The 17,730-nt window shown below is 48.7% G+C and overlaps 2 protein-coding genes across 2 annotated transcripts in view; one reads left to right on the top strand and one right to left on the bottom strand.

Annotated features, from left to right (window-relative positions):
• LOC144162887 (flavin-containing monooxygenase 5-like) overlaps window positions 1-16,761 on the bottom strand; it is a 61,225-nt gene extending 44,464 nt beyond the window's left edge. Inside the window, exon 1 of the mRNA XM_077693602.1 lies at window positions 16,542-16,761. Within this exon, the coding sequence (XP_077549728.1) occupies window positions 16,542-16,597 (56 nt within the window). The 5' untranslated portion in view covers window positions 16,598-16,761. The remainder of the gene's footprint in view (window positions 1-16,541) is intronic.
• The window catches only part of LOC144162888 (uncharacterized), a 66,613-nt gene that overhangs the window by 47,065 nt on the left and 1,818 nt on the right, over window positions 1-17,730 (top strand). The window contains exons 8-21 of the mRNA XM_077693604.1: window positions 1,828-1,881; window positions 3,174-3,245; window positions 3,315-3,347; window positions 3,591-3,644; window positions 3,715-3,783; window positions 5,804-5,836; window positions 6,537-6,593; window positions 7,071-7,139; window positions 9,296-9,328; window positions 12,225-12,278; window positions 12,395-12,475; window positions 12,586-12,618; window positions 14,850-14,903; window positions 16,500-16,565. Of these exons, the coding sequence (XP_077549730.1) occupies window positions 1,828-1,881; window positions 3,174-3,245; window positions 3,315-3,347; window positions 3,591-3,644; window positions 3,715-3,783; window positions 5,804-5,836; window positions 6,537-6,593; window positions 7,071-7,139; window positions 9,296-9,328; window positions 12,225-12,278; window positions 12,395-12,475; window positions 12,586-12,618; window positions 14,850-14,903; window positions 16,500-16,565 (762 nt within the window). The remainder of the gene's footprint in view (window positions 1-1,827; window positions 1,882-3,173; window positions 3,246-3,314; window positions 3,348-3,590; window positions 3,645-3,714; window positions 3,784-5,803; window positions 5,837-6,536; window positions 6,594-7,070; window positions 7,140-9,295; window positions 9,329-12,224; window positions 12,279-12,394; window positions 12,476-12,585; window positions 12,619-14,849; window positions 14,904-16,499; window positions 16,566-17,730) is intronic.

Raw genomic sequence — 17,730 nt, 5'->3', positions numbered from 1 at the left:
TAATGATACTTACTGCACATCAAAATAAATTTGGTCGAGGTGAAATTTGAGTGCAGTTGGCCTTTAATGGTCGTTTGGAGTGCGCCCTGGCCCATTGTCCAGCCGCACTCCAAACTAAGGCAGAAAAAAAACACGATTGTTTGTAATTTTACGATTTAGCCTACCTCTCAGTTTACTAGTATAATGAAACGGAAGGACTACAGCTTTATCTAAGTGAACAAATGTGGGGCTAGCAGTATGTTTCGCGGTGACGTTGTGACGCTGCCGGAATGGCTTAGGAGCAACGGATTTATGTTTTGTACTAAAACGGCGTTGCCCATGACAACTGCTGAGATAAAACTTCTCACAGTTATGTACACGTTTGAGCAGTCCAACTTCATTTAGTTTGGTTCGGGATATTTCCGATGAAACACGAGTTACAGCCGCCTTCCGCAACCGTACTTCTTGCGTAGAAGTCCGCGTGTGGGGAGCAGGCGGGAATCACCAATCGTGTCTAGCTTTATTGTGAACTATCTAATAATGACAAGGAAATAAAACTCGGCGTAACAATAGTGTCCTCTCAGCTTCCAATCGATCGCAGTAATTCTTTTTCGAAGATGTCGATATTAGATTGAGAGCTGCACATCATTCGCTGGAATGATGGCATGGCCGCAAAGCGTTTTCTGTCTACTACTGCTCTTTCGGTCAGTCAGTAACAAAAGGTTCCACTAGATTGGTTCCACCTTCTGCTTGGATCGCGCATGGAGTAGGGCAACTTGGTTGTAGGCACCCGGCGTGGAACAGCGGAACACGGTAAATTTAAAGTGACTTGAGCAAACGCCTACAGTATTTATCTTGAAAGGAGCGAGACGGGAAAGGAACAGCATGAGAGGTGAGTGGGAAAGAGAAGGAAGGCATTTACTTGGCAGGAGCGTCAGTCGGCTATCGTCTTTCGTCGACATTTGCAACGAAAGGATCAGATACGCGGCCAATAGCTCCGCCTGTGCCGTGGTTTATGGAATGCCTATGCATTCCTTGGCAGGCACCGCAGCTTAATATGTCTTTAAAGCGAAAAAACAAATGGCCGGCGGTTTGTCTGGGCCATCCATGGAGTGTTGGGAGGAAGAAGCATAAATATCTTTATACAAAGTGTTGTTCAACACCCCTGTGCGGGTATGTAACGTTGCGCTGTGTTCGTGAGAATACCTGAACTGGTGTTCACGCAATGCACATGTGTATAGCAGTGAAGCCGACTTTCAAAAAACTCTGTGTGGAGCGTTTTATAGGGATACACAAGGCCTTCGTACTTCGATACAAGACTGCTTGCATCGCATCTAATAAAATCTCTCCTCGGGAATGCATTAGTGTGGTATTAAAGCGATTTTAAAGAGGCTCGGTGTGCGGCAGGGCAACTGGAAAGAATGCTGTGCCTTGTTAGACAATTATCAGAATTTCTGTACCTTTTTTTTTTTAGAAGTGCCTCGTTGTGTGCAGCATAGCACTGTGATTAATATAAACCACACATTTTCATCCCCCTCCTCCTATGCCCAGGAAAAAGAACCCTTTCGTATTAATAAGAAATAAGAGTGGAATAAGGTTGCACATGTTTTCGGGAAACAAATTTTACTCCTACGTTGTCAAAATTTTACGTTGTCAAAAATTGTCCCGCTGAAAGTTCGCGCACTTACTTAGCACTCATTTGCACCTATACACTCAGAAACAATGTGTACCCGGTTTTGCGGGTTTCCCTTTCTTGTGTGTTGCCGTGCGGGTTATCGTTCAATAGCAAATTTTAAACGTTCGGATATGGTCGAATGTGAACGCATCGAATGTCTGTCCTCATTTCAGCAATCGCCGGCAACTTTGCTTCTCCTGGAGTGCCGGTTCCGACTTGCAAAAACTGTAAGCCTCGTCTGCCCCTCTCCTCCTCCCCGATCACTGCAAACGGCTATTAGATAGATTTAGCACAGTGTGGCTGTGGATCTTTTAGTAACTTTCACTGCACCATTAGACAGAGAGCGGCTTCACGCAGAGGGCTGCATTTGAACTGCACCGGTCAATGCGTAACGTGGGCGAGTTGGTTGCTGGAGCAGTGAAACATATTAAAACAGCGCGGTGGAAACGTATATCTTTTCTGTCTTTTCTATCTTTTTTTGTGTATGGTAAAAAATTCAGTTGATGTCCAGCGCTAGTTCTGTGCGTTCTCTCTTTTATCCCGTCGCTACCGCACCACTTTAAAGGGACCCTGCAACACTTTATTCAACTTTTTGGGGGGGAAAAGGGAGGGGGGAGCACTTTGGGACCCCGTAATCTAAGTACTGGATGGGTTGGGTGACTACATTCTGCAAGAATTTAAGATTTCAAGCCAAACATTACTGCTCTATGCCCATCACATAACTTGTACACTCGCTCAAAATATTTTTCTCTCCTTCCCAGTCTTGACATTCTTCGACGGCTCGAATTACGTCACTAAGGCCTTGTAGCGGCTGTTAGCCGGTTTTCCTTCGGTTGCAGCAATGAACGCTTTTCGGTAGCAACTTAAAAAAAAAAGCCACAAAACAAAGCAGAAATGGAAGGCGTACGTATCTGGTGCGACGAGCACATCACGCAGTGCTGGCGATAACTATATCTTTCGCACTGGTTGCAGACGCGAAGGAAAGAGTGAAAGCGCTTATCGAAAATGTTGCAGGGTTCCTTTAATATGTTTCACTCTGTTTGCACATGGTTTTCTCGGTAAATTGGTAGCTCTAACACGGCAACTCCCTCCTACATGGGGAAATTTGTTTAACTGTGCGTTTGCTAGCAGACTAGTTTGTGAAATTTTCGTCTCACCTACAGATAACTCACACAGAGATAAAACAATTGTATAAACGTTAAGGTTCCCCCAGCAGGGTTAACATATTTTGAGCACACGTATCCCTATGTCTGCATTGCGGCCTCCATTGCATTTTGTTGGGATCATGTTCCTCGCTCCAATATGTAACAAGATTCGTTCTACTAATGTTGCCGCAAAGTTTAAGTTCCTAGTACAGTGGCATACATTTCTGGCCTTTTTGCAGTCGTGTAATGGTGGAACATGCGGTAATGTGCGTGTTGACCACATGAAATAAAGAGATTTAAGGATATCGTAAGTAAGGGTTGGTTGCCATTTCGTGGGTGGGCGGCGCTTCCTGCGAGTTGTTTTCTTATTTCAGCCCGAGAACCGTACCGCGTGCGAGAGGTGCGTCAACGCCACCGAGATCGCATCTACTGCAACGTTCGCCGAGGTAGGAGACACGATTAAGCGCCTTGCACTTAAGTCGCCACCTAATGCCCTGTTTCGCTCTTTTTTGCAGTACAAGAAAGTTGAAGCCGAATGTATGCCGAGGGTAAGCATGCTCTGTTCGTCAGTGGAGCTCGTTGCGCGTTGACTATGCCAAAAAGAGAGAAAAAGCACCCAAAAGAAAAATAATGATCAAATAACACAAACCCCGGGAAGGCAAACAAACAAAATCATGAAGTTCTCGCTACTCCAGCGTCACACCCCGATCATGGCTCATAATGCCCTCGCGCTTCATTGACAACCGCGCAGTGGTTCTTTCTGTAATTTATTTTTTGATGTTTCTTTCCAGGCTTATCCCAAGGAGCGCATCCGACGGCTGTGCAGGTGGCGCTTCATCGAAGAGGTGTGGCAAGCCTGTCGGCGCTCGTCTCGCGCCTTGACATCAAGGCATCTGTTTTTTTGTTTTGGTACAGGACGAAATCCATCGCTGCGAAGAATGCGTTGACAGCTACACCCTGCCGCTCACATTCGAATATGACGACGTAAGCATCGTTTCCAACTGCCGCAAGTGGGACGGGACGATCGATTTTGATTGACCCCAACTAAACTGCAGTCATAACTGAGACAGATATCGACTTGTTTAAACAAGCCGACCGGTTCAAGGCGTCGTCTCGGTCGAGGTTCAGCTTATTAACAGCGGAGCTGTTGTAGGTCGACCCCTTTCGTCCGTCTGCTGTTGGTCGTGCGTCACGCAGAAGTAGGAGCAGATTCCCAGACCCACCTATACAGGGCGCAGTAGTCTCTCAGAGGCGGGTTCGTCTCCCTCCTTCTGGGGGGAGGGGGCCTCCCGCCGATCACGTTTAGCTCCTGATCTCTCTGCGCAAACCGTAGAATTTGCGTGGCGACGGCGCTGCCGTTCTTGGGCGACCTCCCATTTCCGTTCGAGCCGACACAAAAGAACCACAGCTCCACTGTTTTAGCATATTCCACAGGGTGTGAAACTGGTTTTTTTTTTACTTATGAGCATCCTAATTACGATGGTTTCCCAAAAAGAAATATTTCGCATTTCTTTTCTTTTTGCTTATCCTGCAGTGGGGATAGCGACAGAAAAACGTAAACAGATAAAAAGTGGATGTTCGTACGTTAAACGTGATGGTAATGGGACCAAACCTATGTCGTAGCAGCCCGTTAAAATGACCCCTATCTGTGATATGTTTATTTCATGATGTTTATTAGCAGAGATAAGAACACGTGAGAAGACTTACAATCTCATTATGTGCGGTGTTTGTAAGGCACACTGTAAAAAGAACGACCGTTCAACGCTGGGTTAGGAAACAAAGCTCTAAAGAAGAACATAAAAATGGCGCCGCTCGACTGAGCATTGTTGCGTTGTCCTGCCATCGCCGATGTAAGCCGGACGTGTTTGAGCGCGTTGATGACACGATATTATTATAATGATCGGCACATCAGAGGAATGTCTCGAATCCGTAATTTACGATGCGTACTCTTTTCTACTTCTGTACTCTTTTTTTTACTTTTCTACTATTTTCTACTCTTCGATCCATTACAGGGTTTAACGCGCCGACGCAACGCAGGCGATGATGCTCACCATAGCGGAGGGCAGCGGGTTAATTTTAATTGACCACCTGGGGATCTTTAACGTGCGCCGAAATCTCGTACACACGGGCATTTTTCCTCTTCGCCTCCATCAGGAAAGAGGCCGCCGTGGCCGTCTCTCCTACTCTTAAAAAAAGCCTTTTAAAACAGACTTTTAAAACAGACCTCTAAAAGGCTTTTAACAGGCTCTACTCGTAAAACAGCCTTAACGGCCAATCTGACCAGTTAGGCACTTCTAGTCAGCACGACAACGTTCCTGTTTCCGCAAGTCTGATATTCAAGAAGGCAAAGGCAAAGTTCCTTGCCCGATTTCACTTGCTCATTTCCGGATTTTGGCGCATGCCACCGACCACTTAACAACAAACTGCGTGGAACAAAGTTCGAAAATAAAAAAGCGGTAATTGGCTGAATGAAGGCGGCGCAAAGTTGCGCATGGATTGCGTGCATGCACCAATGTTACCTTGGTGCACTAGAAGGCGTTGATATGTGCGGCACGCAGCAAGCCAGCGGTCACTTGGAAATTCGATTGATCAGCATTCATTGCGGGTTGCAGATCAGAGGGGGCGCTCTGACCAGTAAAACCCTTGCTCGTCAGATATGGCCGCGGTGCGTGCAATAAGCATAGTTGATATCAGGAGTCGAGCTCAAAAAAGTTCGGAAATGCGTTATTGTTTGTCCGAGGCAGTGAAGAAGTGCAAGCTGTGTGAAATTCGGATTTGGTTCGAGCTCAGCATCGCTCTTATCTCGAAGAGGTTAGACACACACATTCATGAAAAAGTATGCCGGACATGTTGCAGGGAGATTAAAGTAAAAAAACGTTCGTATCTGTAGAATGAAATGCCCAGAAAAAAAAACAAAAAAACATTCGGATTCCAAACACTGCATGCATGCGCTTTTGTGTGTGAAAGTGTTTTTTCTCTCCGTTCTCCGCTTTCGTTTTCGCAGGTGTGGAACATGAGAAAAAAATGTATGCCTCGGGTAAGACCTGGTTTTGACTGTTCATAATCATTTCTTAGCATCAGTGCTAACATTTTCTGGACTAGAGCATAATGGTCGGCAAAACTGGTCCTGAAACTACAGATGTGATCTCGCTTAAAAAAAAAAGTGACGTCATCTTAGTGTGGCTTATATTAACATCCGTCCTCTCATCACGCCTCTTGCCGAACCATCTGTCGTTACACAACCCCGAAAGGACCCTAGGAATGGGGAAGAAAAACTTGGCGTCGATATTTTAACTGCCTTGAATAATAGAGCGCACGCCAATAGGTACATGCGCGTTGTTTTTAAATTATTACAAAAGGCATTTACAAACACAAATAAATCCATCAGTGTTTCTACCTGTCTAGTATTATTATTGAAGGCTAGTTGTTTATACAAAATTCTTGGCCTAAGGGCAGTTAGAAGTGTACTGTTTTGTTCCCCTATTTCCTGTGACCCTCGTTTTTCAGCGGTGCTAATCTGAGCAGTTCTTATTCACGTTGGCACTTCAATTGATTTATCCCGTATCTCGGTTCAAAAAAAGAAAGTTTCAACGTGGCCAGCTTTAAATTCGCAGTACTAATACTGAGGTATACATGATGAAGTCAACGTCACTCTATAGGCTTCCTTCGCTTCCCTTCTCGCGGCGGCGCTGATAGCTTTGCTTTTGAGAAACTTCTCCCTTGACTTCCCCTTTTAGCCAACGAGAAAGGAACTCCTGAGGAAGACCTGCGATTGGTACTACAAGCACCAGGACGTAAGTCTTCCTTCCTCCTCGTCCACCTCAAAATAACTGGAACCTGTATACATTTGAAAGCACAGGCGATTTCAAGCTGCAGCGGTGGCTTTCCGGCTCAGCGCTGTCCTTTCAGAAGTGATTACTCCGGAGCTACTCAGCCTAGTAGTACAATGAAGTGTCGCACAGCTAATACTGAGGGCAAAAACTCGCTGTGTACATAGTTCCAAGATAAGAACGCGGCCACACGTGTAGTAAGTAGCCATGGAGAGTCAATTACACAAAAAGTTTTATACTTCTGCAAGACATCTTCGCAGTGTTTATTTCCACTGCGATTGCGAATTACATCATTTTGACTGCGTGCTCTGTGCGTAATATCGCGGTTTTTGCTACGGTTTTACTGGTTCCTGGGCGGTTGGCTTTTTTGAGCGGGATAGCTTGTGTTGATTCGATTAGCAGTACTGCTCATTTGTTTTTGTTTTTGTTTTTCCTATTTAGATCGAAAGAAGTGCATGTGAGGCGTGCGTTGAGAAGTCAAACCTGCATGAGGACGCCTCCTACGCCTACGTAAGTCGACATGCCCGACCGGCTTATGGTTGCTCGACGGCGTGCGGTGTTTCCCGTTAGAGCAGCGTATTTCATAATCCGTCGCGGGGCCAACCCGCGTTTCCACTTGCAACACGGGGAAGTGTTTCGTTTCCCGGTTTCTTCTGCCTCTGACCGGGCAGAGAGAGAAAGCTTTAAAATAGCCATGAAGACAAAATACAAGTTAGGTTTATTAGAAAGACTGCTTAGTCCTGATAACAATGATACCAATATCATCGCAGTCTTCGAACAAATAACGGAGATATTAAAGAAAACGCGTGAAGCAGTTGTGACCCACTAGCCAATTTCCCGCAACTTTTCTATGACGTCACGGAACCTTGTTTGTGCGATTGGCGGCCGCCTAACTGACCTGTCGCGACGACACATGACTGGACGTCTGTAATGGGGCCTCTAGTTCCATTTGACCGCATCATTTGAATGCTAACGTACCGTTAACGCACTAAAAATAATGTTTTATTGTTGGCCCGTATGACGTCATTCTTGCTCATAACACGTCACTGTGGCGCAAAATTTGAGTTTTTAAATACTTCTTGCTTTTTTTTTTCGTTAAAAAAACTTTTGTGGCTGTAATGGAGCTGAGTGAGATACTGAATCCTAGTTCTTTCAAATTAAACGAAGTTGTATTTTCTCTTCAGGGCTCCTTTAATGAACGCTGCGGAGGTTCGCCCCACGACCGGCGGGGCTTGCTATTTCAGATAAGACGAACATAGCGAGGCGAAACAGAACAGAAAGGGAGGAAAAGTACATCGAAACAACGAAGAAGTGGGAAATTAAATAAACAAGAAGCGAAGAAAAAATGAAATATCAGTAGAAAAGTCCTGATGACTTCAAGATTATCGAACACTGAGTTAGTGAAAAAAGTCAAAAGAGCCTTTGTCCCTATCGCCGCGTCACGTCGAAATATAAAACTGCTAGTGGGAGCGGCCCTGTGGCTGCTCGTTGTCTGAAGCAAAGTTACCTAAATTAAGCCAGAGACGTGCAGTGCGGCGAGGCTCATAAATTAATGCTAGATTCAATCGTTTTTAATTACTGCACTCCTGTTAAGTAAGGAGGTGCGCGTGTACGAAAAAAAAACTTGTCTGTCGCTCTGTTAGGGTGCGTTGTTCTATACAGAAGTTCTATACGTTGTTCTATATAGTTCAAGTAAAGTGAACCTGAGTTGGGCGATTTGCTCTAAATTCATTATTGAAAAAAAAACGCTCGCAGCGACGTACACAGAGTGCAAGGAAAACAATGGGTAAGCGCAGGTCATGTGAATTAATCGCGAATTCAACGATCAGCTCATTTCGAAGCTAATGTTTGCGCCCCGATCATAAGGTCTCGGTTTTTGTCGTAATCGAACAGACCGTTCTATGCAACAGGATTTCTTTCTTAACCGCAGCGCCAGCGCTGGCTGGAGTCATACAGGAAACTGTAATTTAGCGAGCAGGTTTATTTCTAAGCGTTGCTGGCGGAACGCACGGACAAGGGTGACAGAGAGTAGACTTGAATGTGACGCGTCGCTCACTGTAAAATAAAGGTTGCTACAGAACGCTGAGTCTGCGAATTCAAAAAGTGGAGGATATTCATTTTTATAAAATTACAATAAACAAATTTTATCGATTATAAACCATCAAAGAATGCTGCCATCATATTACAAGAGCCGCCGAAAGCTAGAACTTTAGATGAGAGAAGCGCCTGAAATTGACAATGCAGGAAGTGACGGCACCCCCCCTCCCCCTAATCCGGCCCCCAGCAACCGTAACAGAAAAATAAAAGCACCCAAACAGAGGCCATATACCTGAACCTAGCCTTATTTCCAGTAAGCACTACACAGAGTCCACTTTTTGATATTTTTGAGTGCAACGCTTTCTTATAAACTGCTGTTGATTGCTTCATTTTCTCGCGTCCTCGCGCACAAGTTTCGCTGGAAAACACTTCCCTTACTCCGCCACGCGCTGCGAGTCCGCACGCTTTGTTGCGAGGTCGAACGCAAGAGAGCAACGTTTACGTCCGGTGGTTTTGAAGGAACAGCTTGCCATGTGCAGGGAGCGGCATTGGCCGAATTAGGCGAATCTGCAGCCCACTGTTTTAAATGTCATTCTCTTCTTTTATTAAAATGCTCCGTGTATTCGCAGGAGGCCCAGGTGCGGAATCTCTGCATGCCAAGGGTGAGTTCTGTATCCGCGCTTATAACCGCGAACATTCCACCTGCGATTGCCGTCTATTGTACACGAGGGGCAACAAAGTGTATAGAACGAAACGGATGCAGTAATAGAAGAGCATAAATTACCGTATTTACTCAATTCTAAGCACCCCCTTTTTTCCGCCATCGCGATGCCTAAAGTTAGGGGGGGGGGGGGGGTGCTTAGATTTGGAAAACCTAAATTACCCTCCTCTCGGCCACTTTCTTTCACGGCCGTATCTTGACAAGACGGGCGCAAAGAATAATGATTCATTTGGCGAACATTCAAAAGAAAGATAGGTACAGGCAGTGAACGCACCGCTTGCGTATGATACTCAGTCACCCTCACTATACCATACGAGTCCGTTGTGCCGTTTGGGCCGCCGTTTTCAGTATCCCCCGGCAGGTCGTCTTCTGGTCTGCTGAAGTGGTTTGTAATTGAAAACTTTATAAATTACTTGGCTACAACGTCAACTCGCACCCATTCGCACGCGTCTGGAACCCCTCTTGCGATGGTTGCTTTTGGGGTGCTTAGATTCTCATGCAAACTTATAAGTGCGAATGCACTTCTTAAGCGAGCCTGAATCGTCCGCCGCCGTAGTCCGCATAGCAACAGCTGCGGGTGCGCGCGCTCCTCGTCTTCCTTAGCAACGGGGGGAGATGGGCGCGCGCTGCCTGGCCGCTGACATGGCACATACCCACGTGGGGGATTGGCCAGGAATCGGGCGTGAGAAGGGCTAATGCACCCGCTTAAAGGAGTACTGACACGAAATTTCAAAGCTGAGATCCGCTCTACCAATCAAGTACAACGACAACACAAATAGGTGTCTGTGAATAAATGCATCTTTCTTTATTTGTAGTTGTGTGTGTGTGTGTGTGATCTCTCTTTCGCGAACATTACCGAACCGCGCAAATTCAACTCGTGCATTCGCACTTTCACATTCTTCCCCTCGGGGAAATGCGGGGAATTTTTTTCTAATTTTTTTTCCCCGAAAGTAGGTGAGAGTGTTTAGAATCGCAAAAATACGGTATTTCGATTATGAGCTTAAATTGTCAAAGGTTGAATCGCCAACGAGTAGGTCGCCGCGGAATATTTCTCCCAAGGGGGTGCTGCGGTCAACTCAATATGGCCGTGCACTGGAATAGCTTCCTATTTAGACAATCGCGTAGTCAAGCGTGTCCGAGCTGAAGAGCTGAAAACAGCTGAATTGCAGCTTAACTGCGGGTACGTGCTTGCGCCGCTTAGTCATTTTCCTCAGTCGTTCTCAATTCTTTCAGTCATGGGCGGGGATGAAGAACTCTCACAGCTAAATCGCCCTGCGCGAAAGCGCCCTCAAGTCTGGCTTTTATACCAGTTGATAACATTCGCACGGATATGTCATTTCGTGCACAACGGTTCAACCTTCACTAGGCAACTTCCGAGCCAGCATCCGACCCAGCTGAGCGGAAGGCGCGACGCACGACAGATTGTAATGTGTCACAGTTATCGAAAGCCACGGTATCCACTAATGGTAAAGCGCACAGCCGGTTGAGAAATGACGTTATGAAAGCGCGGGTTGATAATGTTGATTAAATCGCAACTTTTGCATGGCGTATGAAGTAAGTTTGAGTCCTCACAGACATATGGGCAAATGGCATCGTATGCTTAAGGCTGCCGAAAAATGCACGAAGCTCAACTGCCGTTTAAGTCATAGCTATTATAAAACATTTCATTTGAATTTGGTTGAGGAAATTAATATCTGGAACAGTGGTTCTCAGCCCTGAGTGGGTCGTAGTCCCCTTTCGGGCTTGAGGAAGTATTGGGGTACCCCACGATGGATTAGGTTGATCGCGTCAGCGTCACACAACTTTCACTTGCAGCTAAATTCACCAACATACTTATTCAGTGACCACATTTTACATCTCACTTTTATGCTTATGTGTGTAATGTTGCCAAACAATTTGCTGCAGCTAAAAGTCCCCCAGCCGTTTGTGTGTCTCGCTTTCCCGCAGAGCCCGCGTGTCGTGCAAAAAGCCAACGTTAAAACATGGTTTACGCGGAGGAGGAGGAGGAATAGCTTTATTGTCAGAGGGGACATGAATGCCCTGGTGGGGAACTGGAGGGACACGGAGTAAGGGAAGGAATAATCGAAAAGGTATCACTTGTCAAGGTTCGATCACTTGGGTACGTATTGGAGAGTATTGTAAGGTTTATGTTTCCGTGAAGATACAGTTCGTAGATTTCGTGAAGAGATAGGTGCTACGTTTATGACAAGAGTCGGTCCAGGTTATCACACCAACTTGTAGAGATTACTGGTCAGTGAGTATTCAATAGTTTTCTCTAGCGCTGAGGGTCGAACGCGTTGCAAATGCGCTTCTTCATCTGCAGGTGGGGAACCGAGGTCCAATAGTGGCTCGAGACCAGCCATGAAGTGTGCACAGTGCCATATCAAATGATATGCACGTCTCATAACTATACGGGCAGCGTTGCATGTGCGAGCTGGCTCCGTGGGTCCATTTGTGTACTACATGAGGGGTTGGGGCCATGTTAGCATAGCTCTTACTAGCTATCACCTCCCTCGAGCATGTGAGCGCCTTGAGCGGGCCTAGTGCAACCGCCGGGGTAGTATTTTGCAGCCTCTTGCGACTCTCTGCCTTGAATTTCCGAAGGTAAAGTACTGGCTACGTGGAGAAATTAAGCGTACAAGTCACGTAGCTAAGTGACCGTTTTGCATTCCCTGTAAGGTTTAGCAAAAAGGAGAAATAAATGCTCCCGGGCCCCTGAAATTCCCTCGCTGACCCCCTGGGGTCCACGGACCCGCATTTGAAAACCACTGATCTAGAATGATCTGCCTAGTTGCAGTGTTTTGGTTCTGTCTCATTTCTTCCTTTGCGCACCGCAGAAACCACCGAGGGAAAGAGTGAAGGACGCCTGCCCGCGACGATTCAGGCAGCCGGTGAGCGCTTCTTCCATCCTCCCCTGTGACGTGCTGAAACAAAGGAGTACGCGAAGCGCCGTGTTCCAAGTGGAATCCAAGCGACGTCGCATTTCTTTTCCCACCGCCTCTTTCAGGAAGACGTTGAGAGGTGCAGGAAGTGCGCCGACGAGTACATGAACGACCACGCAGCCGCGAACGAGGTCCACTCGATCGATGTAAGCCGCCGAGAAATACCCACGCACGAGTTGACGCGAGCATTTTGCTTCAAGTCGCGAAACGAGCGACCCTAACGCACATTCCTGTTTTTCCTTCTGACTAATTTCAGGTTCCCCAGTTGTACAGAAAATGCCTGTCTGGGGTAAGGCAATCTTCTTTCTTTCTTTTTGGATCGACAGATTGATTGATTGATTGATTGATTGATTGATTGATTGATTGATTGATTGATTGATTGATTGATTGATTGATTGATTGATTGATTGATTGATTGATTGATTCTGAAATTTAACGCGCCGACGCTACACAGGCGATGAGGCGCGCCGTAGTGGAGGGCACCGGATTAATTTTGGCCACCTGGAGATCTTTATCGGGCGCCGAAATCTTGAACACACGGACGTTTTCGCTTTTCGCCTACATCAGAAAAGCGGCCCCCTGTTAGCCGAAAGCCTTCAAGTGACCTGTGATCACAGCTGATACAGGCGCTCGCCGATGATATCCTGTAGCAGCTGGCTCCTGCAGCTACTGGCTCCTCCAGCAGCTCACCGCTGCATTACCATTCTTTGCCGTCTTCGATGAGGCTATGCCTAGCCGGCACCTGTCGCTGGTGTCTGCTGTTGGTGGGCAGCAAAAACGATTAAATTTTTCTCTGGTGAGAATAAAAAATGATCTTAGGACAAGCTAGGCCTAGCGTGTTACGGGCTTAAAATACTGAGCTATAGCAACCGTTGCATGGAGTCGTGCTACAGTGGGCCATAAGAAGTTTGTTACTTTGTTGCACACAATAAAACATGTTGTTGGGTGAGTTGGTACGTACTTCATGGGAGTCTTAGCGCAAAGCAGACGATGGCGGTGACAGACTCGCCTTATTTGCGCTAAGCCTTGTGGTAATCCGGCAATAGTGGCGGTGGACAATCCCGCGCGATGGACATGTGCCGGCTGAGGATGAGGAGGTGGCGCGAGAGGAGCGGGGACAGGACATGGCGGACTCGGCTGGGCGGCGTGTGTGCAGCCGGATCGGCTGAGCGGTGTACCTTGGCGTAGCGGGACTCCAAGTAAAGGTGTGATCGAGGGAGCTTAGTGTCCTTCTGGGGAACCGCGGCCGGGTGCAAGAACCCCGGTACCACATTTAGCGCCCAACGGGGGGCGGCCGTGGTTCCTGGGAAGGGCATTGTGGTCTTCTTCCTCGTTTTGGTGTTCCGCGGCAAATGTGACCGACAGCTCGCTGAAGATGCGGTCAGACACGATCGACTTGGCGGACCAGTCTCTGGTGGTGGACATCTCAGATGCCCTCAGCGAGAGGGACAAGGTCAAGTTCACTGTCCACACCAAGACGACGCTGTCGGGCTTCCAGAAGCCGGAGTTCTCTGTGCTTCGGCAGCACGAGGAGTTCATCTGGCTCCATGACGCCCTGGAGGAGAGCGAGGGCTACGCCGGGATGATCATTCCCCCGGCCCCTCCGCGGCCGGACTTCGACGCCTCGCGGGAGAAGCTCCAGAAGCTCGGCGAGGGCGATGGCTCCATGACCAAGGAGGAGTTCGCCAAGATGAAGCAAGAGCTCGAGGCGGACAGCTGCTGACGACTGCGCCGGACACCACCCCCGCGGAGCAAGGCCCGCGGACAGGACCTTGCCACGTTTGGACCTTCTGCAAGGACCCCCGGGTCTTAGGAGGCCACCTGTGGCACCGGTCTACTGCCATCCGGGCTGAGCCGTGGGAGTCCCTCAAGAGTGCCGACGACTGCAGCCGAGGGCAGCCAGCGTCGGCCTTTTCTTCGGAGGGGGGAGAGTGTGGTAATCCGGCAATAGTGGCGGTGGACAATCCCGCGCGATGGACATGTGCCGGCTGAGGATGAGGAGGTGGCGCGAGAGGAGCGGGGACAGGACATGGCGGACTCGGCTGGGCGACGTGTGTGCAGCCGGATCGGCTGAGCGGTGTACCTTGGCGTAGCGGGACTCCAAGTAAAGGTGTGATCGAGGGAGCTCAGTGTCCTTCTGGGGAACCGCGGCCGGGTGCAAGAACCCCGGTACCACAGCCTCCCATTGAGTTTATACGCGCATGGCAAAAAGGTTAACGCTGATTAAATGGCAGAAAACAGCAAGAGTAAATGATAATACTGGTGGACACGGTACCTTTGAATATGAACATAATTTCGTAAATTACTGCGCACTTTTTGATTAATAAATAGCACAATCTATCTGTTGCGGGGGGAGGGGGTTCGTGTAGGCTTTTCGTAAATTACTGTGCACTTTTTGATTAATAAAAATCACAGTCTATCTGTTGCGGGCAGGGGGGGGGGGGGGTGTTCACGTAGTCTTGTAAATATGCAGCTTACGTGTAATTACTCCAACCTTTCAAAACGCGTTTTTTTATGCAGGACAACTTGAAGTTCAGGCTTCTTGAGGAGTGTCAACAGAAAATACAGGAACCGGTAAGTGTTTGCCCTGATTTAAGGAAAACGAATACGTGGATTTTATGACGTCAACCAGCACCCTTTCTGTTGCACTGATTTCAGCTTCCTCAGTGCTGTTTGAGATAAGATCGGCAGTTAAGTTCAGAGCCTTCCATCGCGCATGCGTGAACCAACATGGCAGCTACAGCGACGTGAGTGCAAGCTATCCACCCGCAGTCTCCCAGATGTCTAAAATTACTCCCACCTCTCCTCGCGGGAACCCCTGTGTAGATGCGACGCATAGGGGGTTCCGTTGTTGTTTCCGTTAGGTTGATTCTCCCATCGCGTGAAACGTGCCGTGAACCCCCTGCCGCGGCTATGACGCAACACAATCCACTTTAATCCAATCCAATCCAAATCCAATCCAATCCAATCCAAGCCAATCCAAGCCAATCGAATTCAATCCAATGCCCCTCGCGAGAGAGAGTTCGCTATCGGAGAGGAGAGGGGGTGAGCGGCGGAGAGCGCAGCTCGAGCGGCGAGGAGAATGGGGGAGGGGTGCGGACGGACAACAACAACGCCGTATGGAGGGATAAGGCGAATGAATGAGATGCAGTCGCATCTAAAAGACGTCGCGCTGTATCGCAGCCAGTGGAGTTGTGAACAGAGAGCAGACGCCAGCGTCAACAAAATGGGGCGAAAGCGTGCACTGAGTTCTGAGGAGACGGTCGCTCGGATGAAGCGTCCAGCGGAAGAAGAGCGTCTTCGATACGCGGCGGAAGATGGTTAGGAACGCGGTTTCACACTGGCTCGAAAACGTGGTGGCAGTGGCTGCAGAACAACAGGGCCACCGGTAAATGCGCCCTACTGCGTCTTGTATGTAGTCTAGTTAGTAAAGACAAACGAGAAAAATTGCTGCGGCTCAGCTCAGCTAACCTTGGATAGGCAAAGCAAAAGCTTGGCTTAGTCTGTTTTAGTCTTGGTTCCGCTTGATTAACCTCTGATGTAGCTGTGTTGCCGACCACGGATCAACGCCATTCGGTCCCGTGAAACGCTCACAAGAAGGAGGCCCGCCTCGCTTTCATTCGTGGCGAACGCGGCGTTCCTCTTCGCTGGGCGCAAGAAAAGTCACGTAGCCCGAGACGACCCAACGGCGCATGCGTGGGAGGCGGCGGGGTTGGTCGGCTGCCCATCAGCTGAGCGCCCGCGACCGCGCGCCGCTCAGCTGATCCGTTGAGCAGAACGACTGAAAACGGGCCCTTGTGCGCAGCGCCGAAAGCGGGCCCGGCGAATCACGAGATGCGCTTCAAGGGGTGTGTCGCAGGGGGTGTGTCTGAGGTCAAAAGGTGAATTTGCGCATCCGTGGCGAAACCGCTGGACGAAAGTTATAAAGCTTTGCTTTAAAACAAGTGTCGTATCAAAAATAACGTTTCACCAGTGTCATGTCGCACAAAGCGCTGAACGATCGTTCAGTATTCGGCATCAAAGTTGGCTTCAAGGCAGGAACAGTCACAGTAAACATAAAAGGTCAATTTCGCTTTAGCACAACGCGGAATCCGCGCGAGTTTTCCCTCTCCGTGTCTCACTCACGCGCAAGAAAGTCTCTGTTATCTGTTTTCTTCCCCAAATTTGCAGGAGGTCGCAAAGAGGTGCAAGGAATGCATCAGAAGCACTTACCGCTGGAGGATACCGGAGCACTTGGTAAGACACGCAGAACGGCCTGTGATGCCCATTTGTTCACAAGTTTAGATGGTGTCAAACGCGCACAAGCAACATCTGGGCTGCGAGACATGTATCAGTAAAGGAAGACGTAATAATCTAGATTTCTGGGTACAGTGTTCACCGTCTCATTCCAATGGTCTGCCGGCGATAAACAATAGCGAGTTTTAGCTGACCGTTTTTCACGGTCCGCTCCGCTCTGGTAGCAAGCGGGAGCGCCGTTGCGCATGCGTGGCGCGCGTACCCGCGAACGGCATTGGCTCCGCTTGCGCTGAGCAGGCCGCCGGTACATGAGCGGATCGTCGAAAGCGGTCAGCTAAAATTCTCTTTCGGCCACACGGTGAAATGAAAGATTACACCAGAGTCGTTCAACGCCTTTCTGGTCATGAAACTTCGCCATCACGCTATGGGAGAGCTTCGTACGCTGCCGCGCCGCGGCGATGGTGTTGATCGGAGGGCAGCCGGGGGCGTGGTCAGAGCGCGTTTGGAAGGGAACTGACGACGAAGTAAGATAAAACAGACGCTCGCCGCCTTATCAGCAGTGCGCTTTCGCTTTACGTGTCGTGGGCCGCTCAAATTGACTGATCATTTTGTGAGTGGCGAAAAAATTTTGTGCGAACGGGCATGCTGCTACTGCGTTCCTGCCGGCCGGTCTGGCTACAGAGCAGCGGCGGCCGCCCGATGCCCTCCGATCTGCGGTGGCGCCCCTCACGGTAGCCTTTGTCCCCGTACGAAACTTGGCCGGAAGTTTCATGACCAGAGAAGCATTGAAGGACTCTGATTACACGAACCACCGAGCGCATGGTGAAGCGTACGAATCCACCTTTTCCACACCAAGAACCGCGCTAGTAGCGGCAAAAACAAAAAATCATAACTGGTGGCTCTTTCGACCGCGATACTCAGGGACGTTTTTGTCAGTATTGCCAATCACGGGGCGCGCCCATTGTGATAGCTAAGAGGCTTGCTTTGCATGCACATCGCGCTCCGCTTGTCTAACTTCACACGCAAAGGTCGTTCTTTGGGTGCGCCGTTGGCGATGTTTAGCACGCTTCCCGACGCCAATTGTCGGCCCTCCAATGACGTAGCACTTTAGCAGTGGCCACCGAATGCCAACTAGAACGTTTACAGTTGGGCCCAGCGTGCCCGC

This window comes from Haemaphysalis longicornis, unplaced genomic scaffold (assembly GCF_048455015.1).
Source record: "Haemaphysalis longicornis isolate Haplotype H1 unplaced genomic scaffold, Haemaphysalis longicornis Haplotype H1 scaffold_12, whole genome shotgun sequence".
Taxonomy (NCBI): domain Eukaryota; kingdom Metazoa; phylum Arthropoda; class Arachnida; order Ixodida; family Ixodidae; genus Haemaphysalis; species Haemaphysalis longicornis.
This window is presented reverse-complemented; position numbering and strand designations above follow the sequence as displayed.